At 39.2% G+C, this 14,236-nt stretch overlaps 1 protein-coding gene across 1 annotated transcript; it reads left to right on the top strand.

The window, feature by feature from the left end:
• Positions 1-1,279: 1,279 nt before the first annotated feature.
• On the top strand, positions 1,280-13,815 carry LOC113172485 (cysteine-rich secretory protein LCCL domain-containing 1-like). The gene is made up of 15 exons (XM_026375467.1): positions 1,280-1,530; positions 2,046-2,351; positions 5,660-5,778; positions 6,699-6,831; positions 6,924-7,039; positions 8,202-8,302; positions 8,431-8,586; positions 8,677-8,737; positions 8,929-8,995; positions 9,559-9,689; positions 9,817-9,860; positions 9,949-10,021; positions 10,201-10,270; positions 10,788-10,921; positions 11,145-13,815. Exons 2-15 carry the CDS (start codon positions 2,085-2,087, stop codon positions 11,194-11,196), a joined length of 1,524 nt encoding a protein of 507 aa, XP_026231252.1. The 5' UTR covers positions 1,280-1,530; positions 2,046-2,084; the 3' UTR covers positions 11,197-13,815.
• The last annotated feature ends 421 nt before the right edge of the window (positions 13,816-14,236 follow it).

The following is a 14,236-nucleotide window of genomic DNA, read 5'->3' as shown; positions in this document are numbered from 1 at the left end:
ACAGTATTCACTCAAAACCATCAAAAACCTTTTATTATTATTATCATTGTTGTTACACATGTAACTGCATGTTCTGTTCGGTCTTGATACATCTTCCGATCCCCATTAATGCTAGCGTGGTTAAGGATAAAATTGGATTCTGTGAGAACAGTAGAAAAGGCAGGAAGCAGTAAATTATCTCTGTTCAGAAAGGTTTTCTGGGGTCAGACGGACTGTAGTCAATGTTTCAATTTGATTTCAGGACAACTGATATTGTTATTTGGTTGAAATGTGTTTTCTATGCTGCAGATCTTGTGTGATCACATTATATATATATATATATATATATATATATATACAGTATCTATATGTTTCATTCCTCTTTTAGCTTTTATTTTACAGCTTGAAAGGAACTTCGGTCTTCTTTGTTCCTTTTTGTTTGCTACACAGCACCTTGAACTACATGAAGCAGAAGGAGGGGTTGGAGGCAGGAGAAGAAACATACATACATACAAACAGCACGGCGCACACAGATCTGACTGACAAACTTTCACAAATGTTCTAGTGTATGCAAAGGCAGATGAATCAGTGCTTTGTGGTCATGTCGCAGGGGAATACCGGCCACCCAGCTGGCTCTTGCTATTATCACAAACGTTCATCTCTCAGGCGGAAGGAGTACATCACTCACATATGCTTAGATGGATTGTCTGATGAAAATACTGATATCAAATAATTATTCTCCTACAGGTTCTGCATCACATTGTGTGGATGTGACTGCTCATTCGCATCCTATAGGGTAGAACCTATGTGTTCCTATGGAACCTATAGAGTAATATAGAGTAGATAGAATAGAGTCATAACTGCAAAAGCATATATCCTATTACATGCTATTGTGACTGGAGATCATTTATAATTGCCATTATTATTTTCTGTTTCTTCCTGCCAAAAACAAACAAACAAACAAACAAACACACAAACAAACAAACAAAAAAAAAAAAACATAGAAACAGCAAAGTGTGCAATTTCAGTCACAGGAGTGGGCTGCTCTCATATCAGCATCATATCATCCACAAGTTTTCTTTCACGTCACGTTTAGTGCCGTCTAATACCTCCCCAAATAGATCAGCACTCTGGAGTTCCAACAGATCCCTGCCAGCGTGTGTGTGTGTGTGTGTGTGTGTGTGGGTGTGGGTTGGGGGTGCGGTAAAGGGGGGTTAAGAAGCGTTTGCGGAGGCGTGGTCCGCTGCGTTGCGCGTTGCTAAGCGCAAATTTGGCATATAAGCGCAAAATGAGCCGCGGTGCCGTGCAGCCAGCAGCGCGCCGAGCGACCTGAGGAATTCAACAGGTACCTATAGACATTTCTGAGCTCTCTGTCTTTAAGCGTGGATGTTTGGATGGTCTGAAGAGGAAACCCACTGCAGCTATGTGTGATGACTGGAATTAAAGAGCCCCTGTTTTGGAAAACTATCACTTTGCAATAATCTTAAAGCGCTGTGGCATCTGGAATATTGCACCTGGAAGATATCTTGATCAGTTTGGCTTAATTTAAAGGTAAACCTGTTCTGGCTTTTTTTAAACTTCCATTATAGTTTTATCAACATTTTGTTCGTAATAGGCAATTTTCTATAGCTTTAGTGTAAAAAATAACACCAGAGCATTTCAGTTCATCATTACAAGAAAAGAAGAAGAGAAAAGAGGACTGGTGCATGTTTTATATTACAAATTAAAATGCTACAAATCTCTCTGCAGTGCATGTAATGTTAGCAGCAGTGCTCTGCAACATGACTTTACATGAGTTTACACTGGTAATACAGTGTGTAATGATGCAGTAGCCTGCAGATGCTCGCACACTGTTGAAAACTGTACTAGACTTTGAAGAGACAAAGGATAAATTCAAGGGCACTTCAGCCTCTGCTTTGTAAAGCTACTCTAGTTCAGTCTAAAATAGATAAGAAGAGAGAAGGTTCATATCTATATCAGTAGTAATACAACTGTTTTGTCTGGCTTTGCAGAGTCCATGGTCTGAAACAAAAGGCTAAAACATAAGCACGCTCTCTGTTTTTCAGACATCAAAAAGAGGTCTTCATTCAGTGGTTTTTACCGTCATGAAGAGGCCTGCTCCTTTCACGGGCTGGGTTAGAGCTGCAAGCTTGTTGCTGTATTTGACCCACAGTGTCCTGGCCATGGTCATCACCAACTCCACACGACTTGAGTCCATCTTGGACAAGTACAGGGACAAGGATGATGTGTGGTGGAGGGCCAGGTCGAGAGGGAAGAGGGCCATCAGCGAGGGAGACATGCACCTCATCCTGGACCTGCACAACAAGCTGCGTGGTCAGGTTCACCCTCCTGCCTCTAACATGGAGTACATGGTATGTGTTGAGGACAAGAAAAAGACTCCAACTAATAAAGCACTGGTATCAGAGTTAGAGTGCTGGAAATAGATGGTCAAAATAAAATTCTTGGAGTGTTAAATGATGCAAAGTTTGGATTGACTGTTCAAACTGTGTATTCTTAGTTTAGCAGTTGCAACAAGACATGCTTACTGAAGCAGCTGGCACATTTATAGTCATTTCAACACCAGGATCTACAAGTCAGATTCACCATCTGACTAGCTGCAGCCTCGTGCCCGCCCGTCCTCTGACCCTGGCCAAGATCCAGCTTTCACCCCTGCAGTGTTGCTCTGGCCTCTAACTCACCCATCTAAACCTCCCTCCCTTCCTGCTCCTAACTTGCTCTGTCACTCCATTTCTTCTCCTGCTCACTCGTTTTCTCCCTGTGTTGCCCTGTTTGCCTTCCCCTCACACTTTTCTGCACTCTCCTCCACTCTCAGTCTCGCCTCCTCTCTCCCCATCCATCGCAGCTCACCCCAGACTTGGCCAAGGCCAATGTTATCTTTTATTTCAACTTACAGGCATTTCGTTTTGGGTGCCACGGTGGTGAATCTATTTCAAACATGTTGAGCGCACGGCACAGTAGTGTAAATGTATGTTATGTACACTAATCCAGTGCTTCTTTAGCAAGGGATACTATTACTGATGATAATGATGTGGTTCAGGCATGAGACTGATGAGGGCTAAGTATTTGGTTTTTAGATTGCAGGATGGAGGCCGGCACATCACTGCAGCTTGGACTGCTTAAGTTCATCTTAGCTCCATTCAGCATATGTCTGCAGAGCACAGTTGCGTTAACTCTTATGCACGTCACTTCTTTCCCAGAGGATGTTTCCTGAGAAACAAAGACCTCTTTAAAAGTCCCCAAAATCACAACCACTTTCTACTCTGTGGGTTACATTGCAACAAATATGTGAAGCATTCTGCATTCTTTGAGTTACAAAACAAATGATGTCTTCTTCCTTAATATTTTTCTTTACAGAGACCGACCTAAATCACTCCTCATAATCTACTGCTGTAAGATTGCACATCTTGCACTTTGTTCTGTAGCACAGGTGGTCTTGGCTGAAAGCTGGAAAATGGTCTGCATTTGGGGAACTTAATTCTCTTTGGAATGCAAAAGGAGATTGGTAGCTGTTAATATGACCTTTCTCCAAAGGCTGGCGGGCAGTCCATCTTCCCTTCTGCCGGATAATTGAGGTCGAAGAATAACAAGAACATGGAGAGAATAATGAGCTTGAGATTGTTTGCCATGAAAGCTTTGTGCTGAACTCGAATTTCATCTGAACCTGTAGAAATGCTGATAAGTATGCTTAAGGTTTTAAACAAACAAGCTTTAAACAAATTAGGCTAGTGTTGTCTGAATATAGCCAAACACAAATGTGTTTTTTTGTGTTCTGAATGGCCTATGGTATGGTAAGGTATGAACAAAGAACTGTCAGACTCTCTCTCCCAAGGGTATGGCATTTTCGGTGCTGCACTATATTGTACTGAAAGTAGTGGTGTTAACACAGAAGCTTGAGAGAGAAGTTCTCAGCTCGACTCACCTGATCTATTGTCGTGCAGATTGGGAATGACTGCGGAATTGTTGCTTTTGGAAACTTACAGAAAGTGTTAGATGCACTTCTCCCTAGTTTCAGAGGTTTAATTCCTCAATGCAGCTCCCTCACTGTTTTCAATAATGCCAATATATTGTTGCACTAAATAAATTGATGAAGAGAACTGAGGTGTTCAGCCAAAAACTGAACATGGATACGCATACTACACGTGGCAATGCCACATCACGTTGGCCAGTCAAACGTGAAAGAATTCAAGAGTACTACTTACAGTGAATGCAGTAATTCTACTGTTAAACTTTAAGATTAGGTCAATTGAAATGACATGGTTATTGTTATAGTATAGTATTATAAACCTGAGCAATACGCTCTCACCAATACAGCTCCTTACATTAGTAGTAAAGGCCACACCACGCTTATGAACTGCAAAAAGGAAACTGCACCCCATTTGCTATATCCTAACACACCTGGCTCAACTTTTAACCTTCAATCTTTTTAAATGAATAATGATAAGAAATGTAGTAATCATGGAAAAATACACTATAACATTGCAAACATGCAGGAGTTCAGTGCAGAAATTCCATCAAAATATAGTAAGTTTGTGGCCAAACTAAAACAAAATATCACTTCTCCATTCAGGCCTGAACAGTGACTGGGCAACAGTGTTCATAGTGTGCTAAGTGAAGCAAACATATGGAACACATTATGTTGGTCAATCATAGTAGTTACAACTCTACACTCAAGCATTATTCTATTAGTTTTGACGTGCGACAGTTGTAATGCAGCTAAACAGTTTGCCAACAGTGTTGCACACTGCAGCCATTCTTCTCCCTCCCCAACAGAGTCAACAGTAAATTAACTTTGCCACATTAAATTGCTCAGTCCTTTAGCCGTGGCTTGCTCTTCTACTTTTGTTCAACTTCTGCTTTGTTTTCTCTACTTTGTGCTAATAGTTTTCAGGTATTTTCACTTTAATTGAGTTCAATTTTGTCAGTAAAGATGGAATCAAGCCCCTTAACAGAGACCCTGTGTTTTCTTCAGTTTTTTTCTCACTCTTGTTTTACGAGAGCACAACTTACTGGACACAAGCTATGAAACAACCACACCTAATAGTAGCATGAAGCTGTAAGCTGATGGTGGTGGTGATACCTCTCTGTTTGCCCTCTCTACACGTCTCTACGTAAGACAGTGTAGGTGTGTGTTTAATAGGATAGGACTAGTTTTAGCTATGATGTGTTAAATTTGCAAGAGGCATGCCTAAGGCTTCCAAAAGTCAAGAGCAGGTTCATTTTCCAGGTTCACTTTTCTTCACATGTGTATGGTTATATTCCGCTTACTTTATGGGATGGCTCTGATGCTGCTATGCCTTGTGTATGCCTTATCACGTTCTCTATGCCTATAGGCAATAAATGCTTCTTGAACCTTCTGTGACTCCTGTCTGTTGCCACCAAGTTGAACTGATTTTACGGTTGTTGAAGAATGAGTAGCTAATAAAGCCATGACCACGGTAAGTGGCCACTTACTGCCCTCTTGAACCAGGTGTGTGATCCAGAGTGACGTTTTGGGCCAATCTTAGGCAAAATTGCTGTGGTTAACCTAGAGCCAAGAGAAACGTATTTAACAAACTCCAAAAATGACCCTCAAAGTTGACTTTGAGTTCATCTTTAAACAAAGTTTTAACCAAGTCTCTATGTGTGTGTGTGTGTGTGTGTGTGTGCGTGTGCTCTTCAGGTATGGGATTACGAGTTAGAGAGAAGCGCAGAACACTGGGCACATACCTGCAGATGGGAACATGGACCGAGCCACATGTTGACCCAAATAGGCCAAAACCTTGGAGCACACTGGGGCAGGTGTGTTTGTACAAATCCAACAGAGGTGGAGGGAAATGTTTCGGTTAAATGATGTGTTGTCATTATTGTTTTGAAGTATGTTTTTATATGAGACAAGTTTTCAAACCTCACAGCTTTATGGTAGTATTCTGTTGTTCTTTAATGACATGTGAAGAGTTAATATCAGTTTTCAAGCTGTTCTGATTACTTTTTTTAATTTATTTTTTTATCCTGTCCAATACAAAACAGTGTACTAAGAAGTTATTAGTTACTATTAACCTGTTGTGCCTGTTGTTGTTTTTTTTTTTTTTTTTGTTATAGATCATTTCTTTCAGATGTGTGGGTGTGTGCTGATTTTATCACACCATGTGATGTGATTTATATTGCACCTGTTACAATGTGACACATCTGTGATTGTTAATAGTGCATGATGTTTAATGACTTCCACATCAATTGAAAATCAGTCAAATGCAGTGTTTGTACTGGCCCTTTAATATTCATAACATTATCAGGTAAAGTGACTTATGTATTTATGGCAGGTTAGTTACCAACAAACTAGATGATATTGCTTCTATATGATGTTATCTTCAGTAAGTATTTTATTTATTTATTTACCCTTCATTTAATCAAACAGACTAGGTTATAATCTGCTTTTCAAATGAGAGCTGGTCAAGACAGAGGGTCTCCAACAAACATAAGACAATGCACGTGCACTTCTAAAACCAGAAAATAACGTATAAACCGTTAAAAAAGCTAAAGCAAAATAAGTTACCAATGTTTTCACCTGTTATAGTGTATAAGAACATTAATTCTGCAAACTATCACTGGCAGCTAACCAGAGAACATAAAAGCATATTTTCCCCATCTTTGTCCATGCATTAGGCCAGATATATTATAGTCATAGTTTTTTTGGTGACTCAGCACCTTTTCGGTCCCTTTAGGGACCGTCCCCCTACCTACCATGTCCAAGCCTGGTATGATGAGGTGAGATACTACAGCTATCCATATTCTCAGGAGTGTAATCCTCACTGCCCATTCAGATGTTCAGGACCTGTGTGCACTCACTACACTCAGGTAAAGGATTTTTACAAGGTTTTTCCACAAGTTTTGAAAAAGATGGAGGGATCACCAAACGCTTACCTTTTTATTGTATGTTTTTCTTTCAGCTGGTGTGGGCCACTAGTAATCGTATCGGCTGTGCCATCAATGTGTGCTACAACATGAATGTTTGGGGAATGATCTGGGCCAAAGCTGTCTATCTGGTCTGCAACTACTCCCCACCGTAAGTTTATGAGGTTTCGCTTCTTCAAACTAACAAATAACCAAACCAAAATCATGAACATACACACACCTCTAAAAGTATTGGACCAGTGAGAACAGTGCCTTCATTTTTGCTGTAGACTGAAAAACATGGGTTTGACACCAAAAGATGAAGATGAGACAAAAGATCAATATTTCAGCTTTTATTTCCAGATGTTTACGTCTGAATCCGATAAACAACTTAGAAGATAACACATTTAGTTTGAGCCTAACGATTTTACAAGTGAGCAAAAATATTGGGACACATGACAGATGTAGAGAAATTAGGCTAAAAAAAATCATTGTGTTTTAAAGACTAATATAAAAAAAGATGAATCTTTGTCCAAAGTGATGGAAAACATTTGGAGAAAGAAATAAAGGATCTGATCATGACACAATCTGTGAAACACAGTGGATGTAAAGTCATTGCTTGGGCTGCATGGGGTCTTCCTAGACAGACTCAGCAATTTTCATTGATGATTTAACACATGATGGCAGCAGCCAAATGAACTCAGAATACTACCTATTTAAAGAAAGATGCAACCAAACTGACTGGGAGATCCTTCATCATGCAGCAAGATAATGACCCAAAACACACGCTGCCATAACAACAAAGGAATTCATCAAGGGAGAGAAGTGAAAGGTTTTAGACAGTCTCCAGATTTAAACTCTATAGAACATTTACCTGCTAAGAGGAGACTGAAGGGAGCAAACCACCCAAAACAAACGACAACTGAGAGAGACTACAGTGAAAGCCTGTAACAGCATCACAAAAGAAAAATGCAAACGTTTGGTAATGTCAGTGAGTCACAGACTTGATGCAGTTATTGGATTTACTACTAAATATTTACTGCTAAATGTTAAGTCTTATTCACTTTGTTAATTATATCTGTTTCAATACTTTTGCCCACATGAAAAATAAGGTGGGATGAAACAAAAGGTGGAAATGTTGATATTTTGTCTAATCTTCATCTTTTGATGCCAAACCAAAATGTTTTCACTCTACAGCAGAACTGTTCTTACTGTTCCTTTATTATTATTTTACTTTTGGATGGGAGTGTAGTTGTAAAACACACATTTTTTTTGGTCCCATTTTAATTTCAACAAAATCTAATTTAAAGAAATCTCATAATGTTTTTCTTCAGAGGAAACTGGTGGGGTCATGCCCCATATAAATATGGCACTCCCTGCTCTGCCTGTCCAGCTAGCTATGCTGGAGGCTGCAGGGACAACCTGTGCTACAAAGGTCAGTGTCCTCAAGTCCTTAATATTCTTTACACTTTAACAATATCAGCAGAAAATGAGCCGTCATGTTTTGATTTGTATTCATAAATGCTTTGGCTGTACAATGACAATTTATTTATTTATTTTCAGATGGGGGTGTGGATCGACGTCCACCTCCTGAGATAGAGGAGACCAACTACATTGAACCTGAACCGGAACCTGTACCCCAACCCAGGGCCCAGTCACCAGACCCCTCACAAACTGACAGCCCAGATAGAAACCAGGTGGTCAGCACAGAGCAGATGTGTAAGGAGTGCTAAATAATAATGTAATGTGTACGTTATTGCTAGTATTACTAAAAGTTTGTGAAAAGGTACTTTCTGTTTGTTATGTTAGGCCAACAGGTCGACTGTAAGACTAAACTGAGAGATCAGTGCAAGGGAACAACCTGCAACAGGTAGGTGCTGATAAACAGACTGACAAAGCAATTAATAAACAAAAAATATATATATATGCAAAATATTATATTACATTATATGCAAGTATTACTTGCTTCACCTTCCTTAGAATACAATAGTACATGCTTCTATTACAAGCAAAACACAAGTCTCAAGATATTCTTTGCTTAACTGATGTCCTTGTCCATAGGTATGAGTGTCCCCCTGGCTGCCTCGACAGGCCTGGAAAAGTAGTTGGAACGAGATATTATGACATGGTAAATCATTATTAACAAAAGTTATTTTAATCAACACTGTATGGTATACTACTGTACATGAAAATACTGAGACTAGAAGGTAGATAGCCAAAATTAACCTGAGAGGATCCACCAATAGTTTTGGACAGAAAGTGTGTTCGGGTTTAGGTAGGTAGGGGTCACAGGGTCACATAGGACGAACTTCGGGCTATAGAGGAATGATTGCACTCAAAGCATAAATGTTTCACTTGTAAATATTTTGGACAAAAATAGAAAAAAAAATATCTACAAGAACCCATGCTTCTTTTTAGTGCTATTAAAAATTAAAATGACGAGGTGGCTATGTTGCCGCTGGTTTGGGACAGGTTTGGTCACCGTGCTCTCAGGTTGGTTTGAACTGAAATATGCTGCCCTATCCATATTCTGAGGAACTACATTACTACTGAGAGAGAAATTAAGCTGCTATATACTACGGTTAATGACTAAATATAGTTCTAACAATATATCATCAACTGAGTATTCATGGTTTCTAAACCTGTACCCTGCTATACATGAACGTTCGTGTCCCTTGTCTTTTACTGCAGCAATCCAGTGTGTGTGGGGCTGCATTACACTCTGGTGTTATTGACAATGATGGAGGATGGCTGGATGTGACCAGACTAGGCAGAAAACAACAATTTACTAATTCATACAAGAATGGTATTCAATCAATTGGGTATGAAATCACTCTCTCTATGTAGCTTTTATTGAAGTGAATACAATGTAGTATATTTACTTTCTTTATGAAGGCTAAGATAATCGATAATGTATGGTTGTTTATGCAGTTTTCTGTAATTTAACAGGAAAAACAGAAGTGCAAATTCCTTCAAAGTAGAAACAGTGTCTGGTAAGTAGCATCGTTTTTCACTCTAAAAATACAGATGCCATGTTGTCTAAGTACAGAAACACTCATTTTGCTGTGTTTTATCTCCCAGTCAAGGCAGTAACATGTGATACCACTGTGGCGCTTTTCTGCCCTTTCAAAAAACCTATACGACACTGTCCCAGGTAACATTCCGCTTCAAGTTGAATTTATTTATTATTTGTTTCAATGAATTCACAATGGCCTTAGCCAATGAGGTCCATTCTGAATGACAGAGATGTTCTGTTTCTTTGTGTCCTTGCAGCTCATGCACTGAACATATCCTATGACCTAAACTGAGATCTGTTGTTTTGTTGTCCTTTAGGTTGTATTGTCCCAGGAACTGTTTGCACAACAGTGGATCTCGCGTTATAGGGACCAATTATTACTCAGATGTGAGTTCTTACATCATTGTCATAAATTGTTCATTACTGCTAAAGCTGGAATGGAATGTCTTCAAATTTTGGTACAAATGTCCAGTTGGAATCAGTGATGAGCTGATTAGATTTTGGTGACCAAAAGTCAAGGTCACACTGCTTGCATATTCTTCCAATTCTCCTGGCCTTTTAGGGGAATTTATTACAACTACCCCACTGGAGTCAGTGATTAACTGACTAGTTTTGGGTGGCCAAAGGTCAAAGGTCTAGGTTGCAGTGACCTTACCTTCATCCAATACTTGAACTGATATGTCTATGATATTTTTGAGGGAATTTACCACAAATGTCCACTGCAACATCATGATGAACTGTTTCGATTGACAGCCTGGTTTCATCACATATGGCACAAAAATCCACTTGGATTACAATAGCACTGGTTAGCGAAGGCATACAGTACAACCACAGTGTGGTAATTCTTGTTAATGAGTGATTTGCTATAACATCATGCTAACACATGCTGGCCCATTTCATCCAGAAATCTAGTATCTGCAGAGCAGCCATTCATGCTGGAGTGATCCAGAATGAGTCTGGAGGTTACCTTGATGTGATGCCAGTGGATAAAAGGAGGCAGTACAGTGGCAGTTACCAAAATGGCATCACCTCAGAGAGGTATGGCTAAAGATATGATGCAGATACGCTTACATGACAGTTTATTAAATACACCAAGATAAAACTAATAGAACATATACTGTTCCAAAACATTTAAGCGGCCTCCAGTGGAGCTCTCTCCTTTACTCTTGGCTGAATGAGTTTTTATTACTTTGTATGTTTTACTTTATTTCTTCATCATTTTGTTTACATAATCTACTTCTCCCCACTCTTGTTCTTCCAGCCTACTGAACCCGACAGGGGGAAAAGCCTTCAGAGTCTTTGCAGTCATCTGAAAAACCACTCTCAAAGGCTAGAGTACCATCAAACATGGCCACTTCACTTCCAGCAGACCCACTCATTATCATCTTACAACCCTTCATTACATTTATCCCCACAGTAAATAATTCAGCTTTTCAACCCCTGACACTAAAAGTGTAGCATGACTTTTCTCAAGGCTTCCCTATTAAGTTTATTCCAAAGTGAATCAGTGCCCAAAATAACTTGGCAATGGATGTTTGGTGAATGATGATCTCAGATGTCTTTGTAGAGCCGACCATAATAATCACATTTGGCTGCTGTGCATCTTTTACTAACATGATATTATGACATCATCTTTTTTAACACCTGAATCTACTGCACACATCCATATTTAGCACCACTGCTTCCTATAATTTGATATTGGAATGATCTATGGTGGACCAAACCAGACACTGAATTGGATTAATAATAATCTCCCATAGGAGTATTCAAAAAACAGATGCTTCAAACTCTTTGATATTCCTGGTTGGCCATTAGCATCATGGTATCTATTTATTGTCATCTACTTGTAGTGTAGAACAGATGTGAATTTGCAGTGTAGCATGTTGAAATAGGGTGACTCTGCAAAACCAAAGATTATGTTTCCAGACGCTACCACTGCATACACATTACATTAAGATATGATGTGTTATTTTGGTTAAGTTAAGGGAAAGGTTGATTTAAATTTAGATTTAAATTTTTTAAGTCTCCCAAACCTTCCCACCTTAATGTTTTGCTCGTCGGCATAAAGAATCATGGCTAGATTAACCCCTTGGGGTGCACTTAAACATTTAAGCACACTACGAAAGCACATGGCCCTAATACAGGACAATCACATAGCTATCAATGCAAGTTTGATTTAGTGCTTTAGTTGTTGAATTTCTTTAATGAATTAAAAAGTCGTTGAAATACCAAAAACAAATGAACAGACAGTGAATTTAGAGGCCTTGTTGCTGCTTGGTAAGCCATAGTATTTCTTGCATTGGCAATGAGCACTGCCAAGTCTGTTACTTGGTAATTGACTGCGATTGGCTGTCAATTACTGTTTGTTTTGCATGGCACATATGCAGTTTACAGTTGTAAAGATCACACACCAAAGTCACAAGATAAAAAGTCAGCTGTTACTAGCAAACTTTGTCAGACATATGGTTGTTAACCAGCAAATTTCAGGCAAATAGTCAATGTCCTCACGAGTTGATAATGTAAAAGACATGGAAAATAAAAATACTAGCAGTGTACACATAATTGATCCTTGTGGGCAGCAGTGGCTCTGTCGTAGAGTAGATGCTCATGGATTTTAGGGTCAGCCGTGTGCGATACAACTCCTCCTGAGTCCAAAAAATCCCAGCCACTGGCTTGCGGCTGCACAAGCCAGTGCACTCGGATGAAGTTTGCATCAGGATGAACATCCAACGTAAAAACCTGCGACCCCCATGGGACTGGCCACAAAAAAAAAGAAATAAATAGAGAGACAGAGATAATTCATCCTGATTTTCTTTGCAAGTATGATAAGAAAAATCATGCATTTGCATGCAACATGAAATACATATTACCCTGTTTGGTTGCTTTAGTAACAGTGTTTGGTCTTTACAAGAAAAGGCCTTGAGAATAAAGACTAGACAGTGCCTTGTAAGTAACATTGCTGTCAGTAACATGCTCGTTAGGTGCACATGCTAACAACTACAGTTACATGTAATGTTACATTACAGCAAGTAATGTCTGTATAGATAATAATAATAATTGATTTTATTAATCCCCTTGGGGAAATTCTTTGTGGAGAGGCTGCCCCCTTGAGACACCAAAGGCTCAGGCTTCAGTGCCTTGCCCAGGTGGCAAAGAATCAGAGGAAACTGGGAATCAAACCACCAACCCTGGGGTTCATAGATGACTGCCCTACCAACTGATCCACTTACTCTGTTTTCCCTCATGTTCACAGTTTTGTAAAAGTTTTGTAAACAGCGTTACTCCTCCTACAGTTCCCAATTGTTAAAGTAAAATCAGGCACTTGCTTGAGGGGGAAGGGTTTAGTGAGGTCCATTCCTGGAGAAAATTTTCTGCTTCGCCCAGTTCCATGAGCTGCCTGGCAGCAGCACGTGTGTCTTGCATGCAGTTTTTTCTTTTTGTAACATGTTTATACTCTGCATGGAGAAGACAGAATGAATTATGTCATGCTTAATTATTAGATAAATCATGATTGTATGTATTTAACCTGTATTAAGTCTTATTTTGAGCCTCTCTGTAAAACATGTCTTTTAGTCACAATGGTAAAATAGAGATTGTATATTTTTGTACATATTATTCACTTTGTACATAATGCTAAATGCTATACTATGAAATGCTTACAGCATTACCAGCCATACAAATGATAGAGACAAACAATAAAATGATGAAACAGCTTCTGCATGCAAATCATATATTATATCACTCAGTTTTTTATTTTTAGAAAGGACAAATTCTCCCATAGTGTCATGCATTCATGTGTGTACATATTAATTATGTAATATATTGTTTTATTTTATATGCTACATTCCCCAGCTTTTGTGATGGATTTATACAAATGGACCCTGGCTGGCCAGGAATGTGCACAACAGAATCACAAATAAAATACTTGGAGGCAAAAATGTTGTTGTGTCATTTGTCATGGTATTAAAGAGAAACATGTTCTCCAGTTAAGGATGAATGTCTCAGTAAATAGTTAACCTCATGTTACAGGTTTGAATCGGTTCCTCAGTTTACACTGTCTTACATTACCCTTGTTTTCACTTTGTGCAGGCATATGGTTTCAAACATATAGTCGAGTGGACGCACCATTTTAATATTAGTTCCTATGGCCTGAGGAATTTGGGCATTAACGTTTCAACAACATCTCAAATTCAGCTGTGGATCAAACGTTCAAGTGAAATTTCTTTCTAGAAAGCTGTGGTTCTTTCCAGGAACTGGTGGAACACAGGGGAAGAGAAAACTGCTTGTTTCTGGCCCAGAGAAGAGATCTTATCGACCACTTGGCCTTGTGTGATTGTAGTAAAGAGCAGAGAA

This window comes from Anabas testudineus, chromosome 17 (assembly GCF_900324465.2).
Source record: "Anabas testudineus chromosome 17, fAnaTes1.2, whole genome shotgun sequence".
Classification (NCBI taxonomy): Eukaryota; Metazoa; Chordata; class Actinopteri; order Anabantiformes; family Anabantidae; genus Anabas; species Anabas testudineus.
This window is presented reverse-complemented; position numbering and strand designations above follow the sequence as displayed.

What these genes read in the sequence shown, in the direction of transcription:
- LOC113172485 (XM_026375467.1), top strand. Translation starts at nt 2,085, where the DNA reads ATGAAGAGGCCTGCTCCTTTCACGGGCTGGGTTAGAGCTGCAAGCTTG. An exon ending in GGACAACCTGTGCTACAAAG is followed by an intron (nt 8,303 to 8,430) that starts GTCAGTGTCCTC and finishes ATTTATTTTCAG; the next exon opens with ATGGGGGTGTGGATCGACGT. An exon ending in AATGGTATTCAATCAATTGG is followed by an intron (nt 9,690 to 9,816) that starts GTATGAAATCAC and finishes GTAATTTAACAG; the next exon opens with GAAAAACAGAAGTGCAAATT.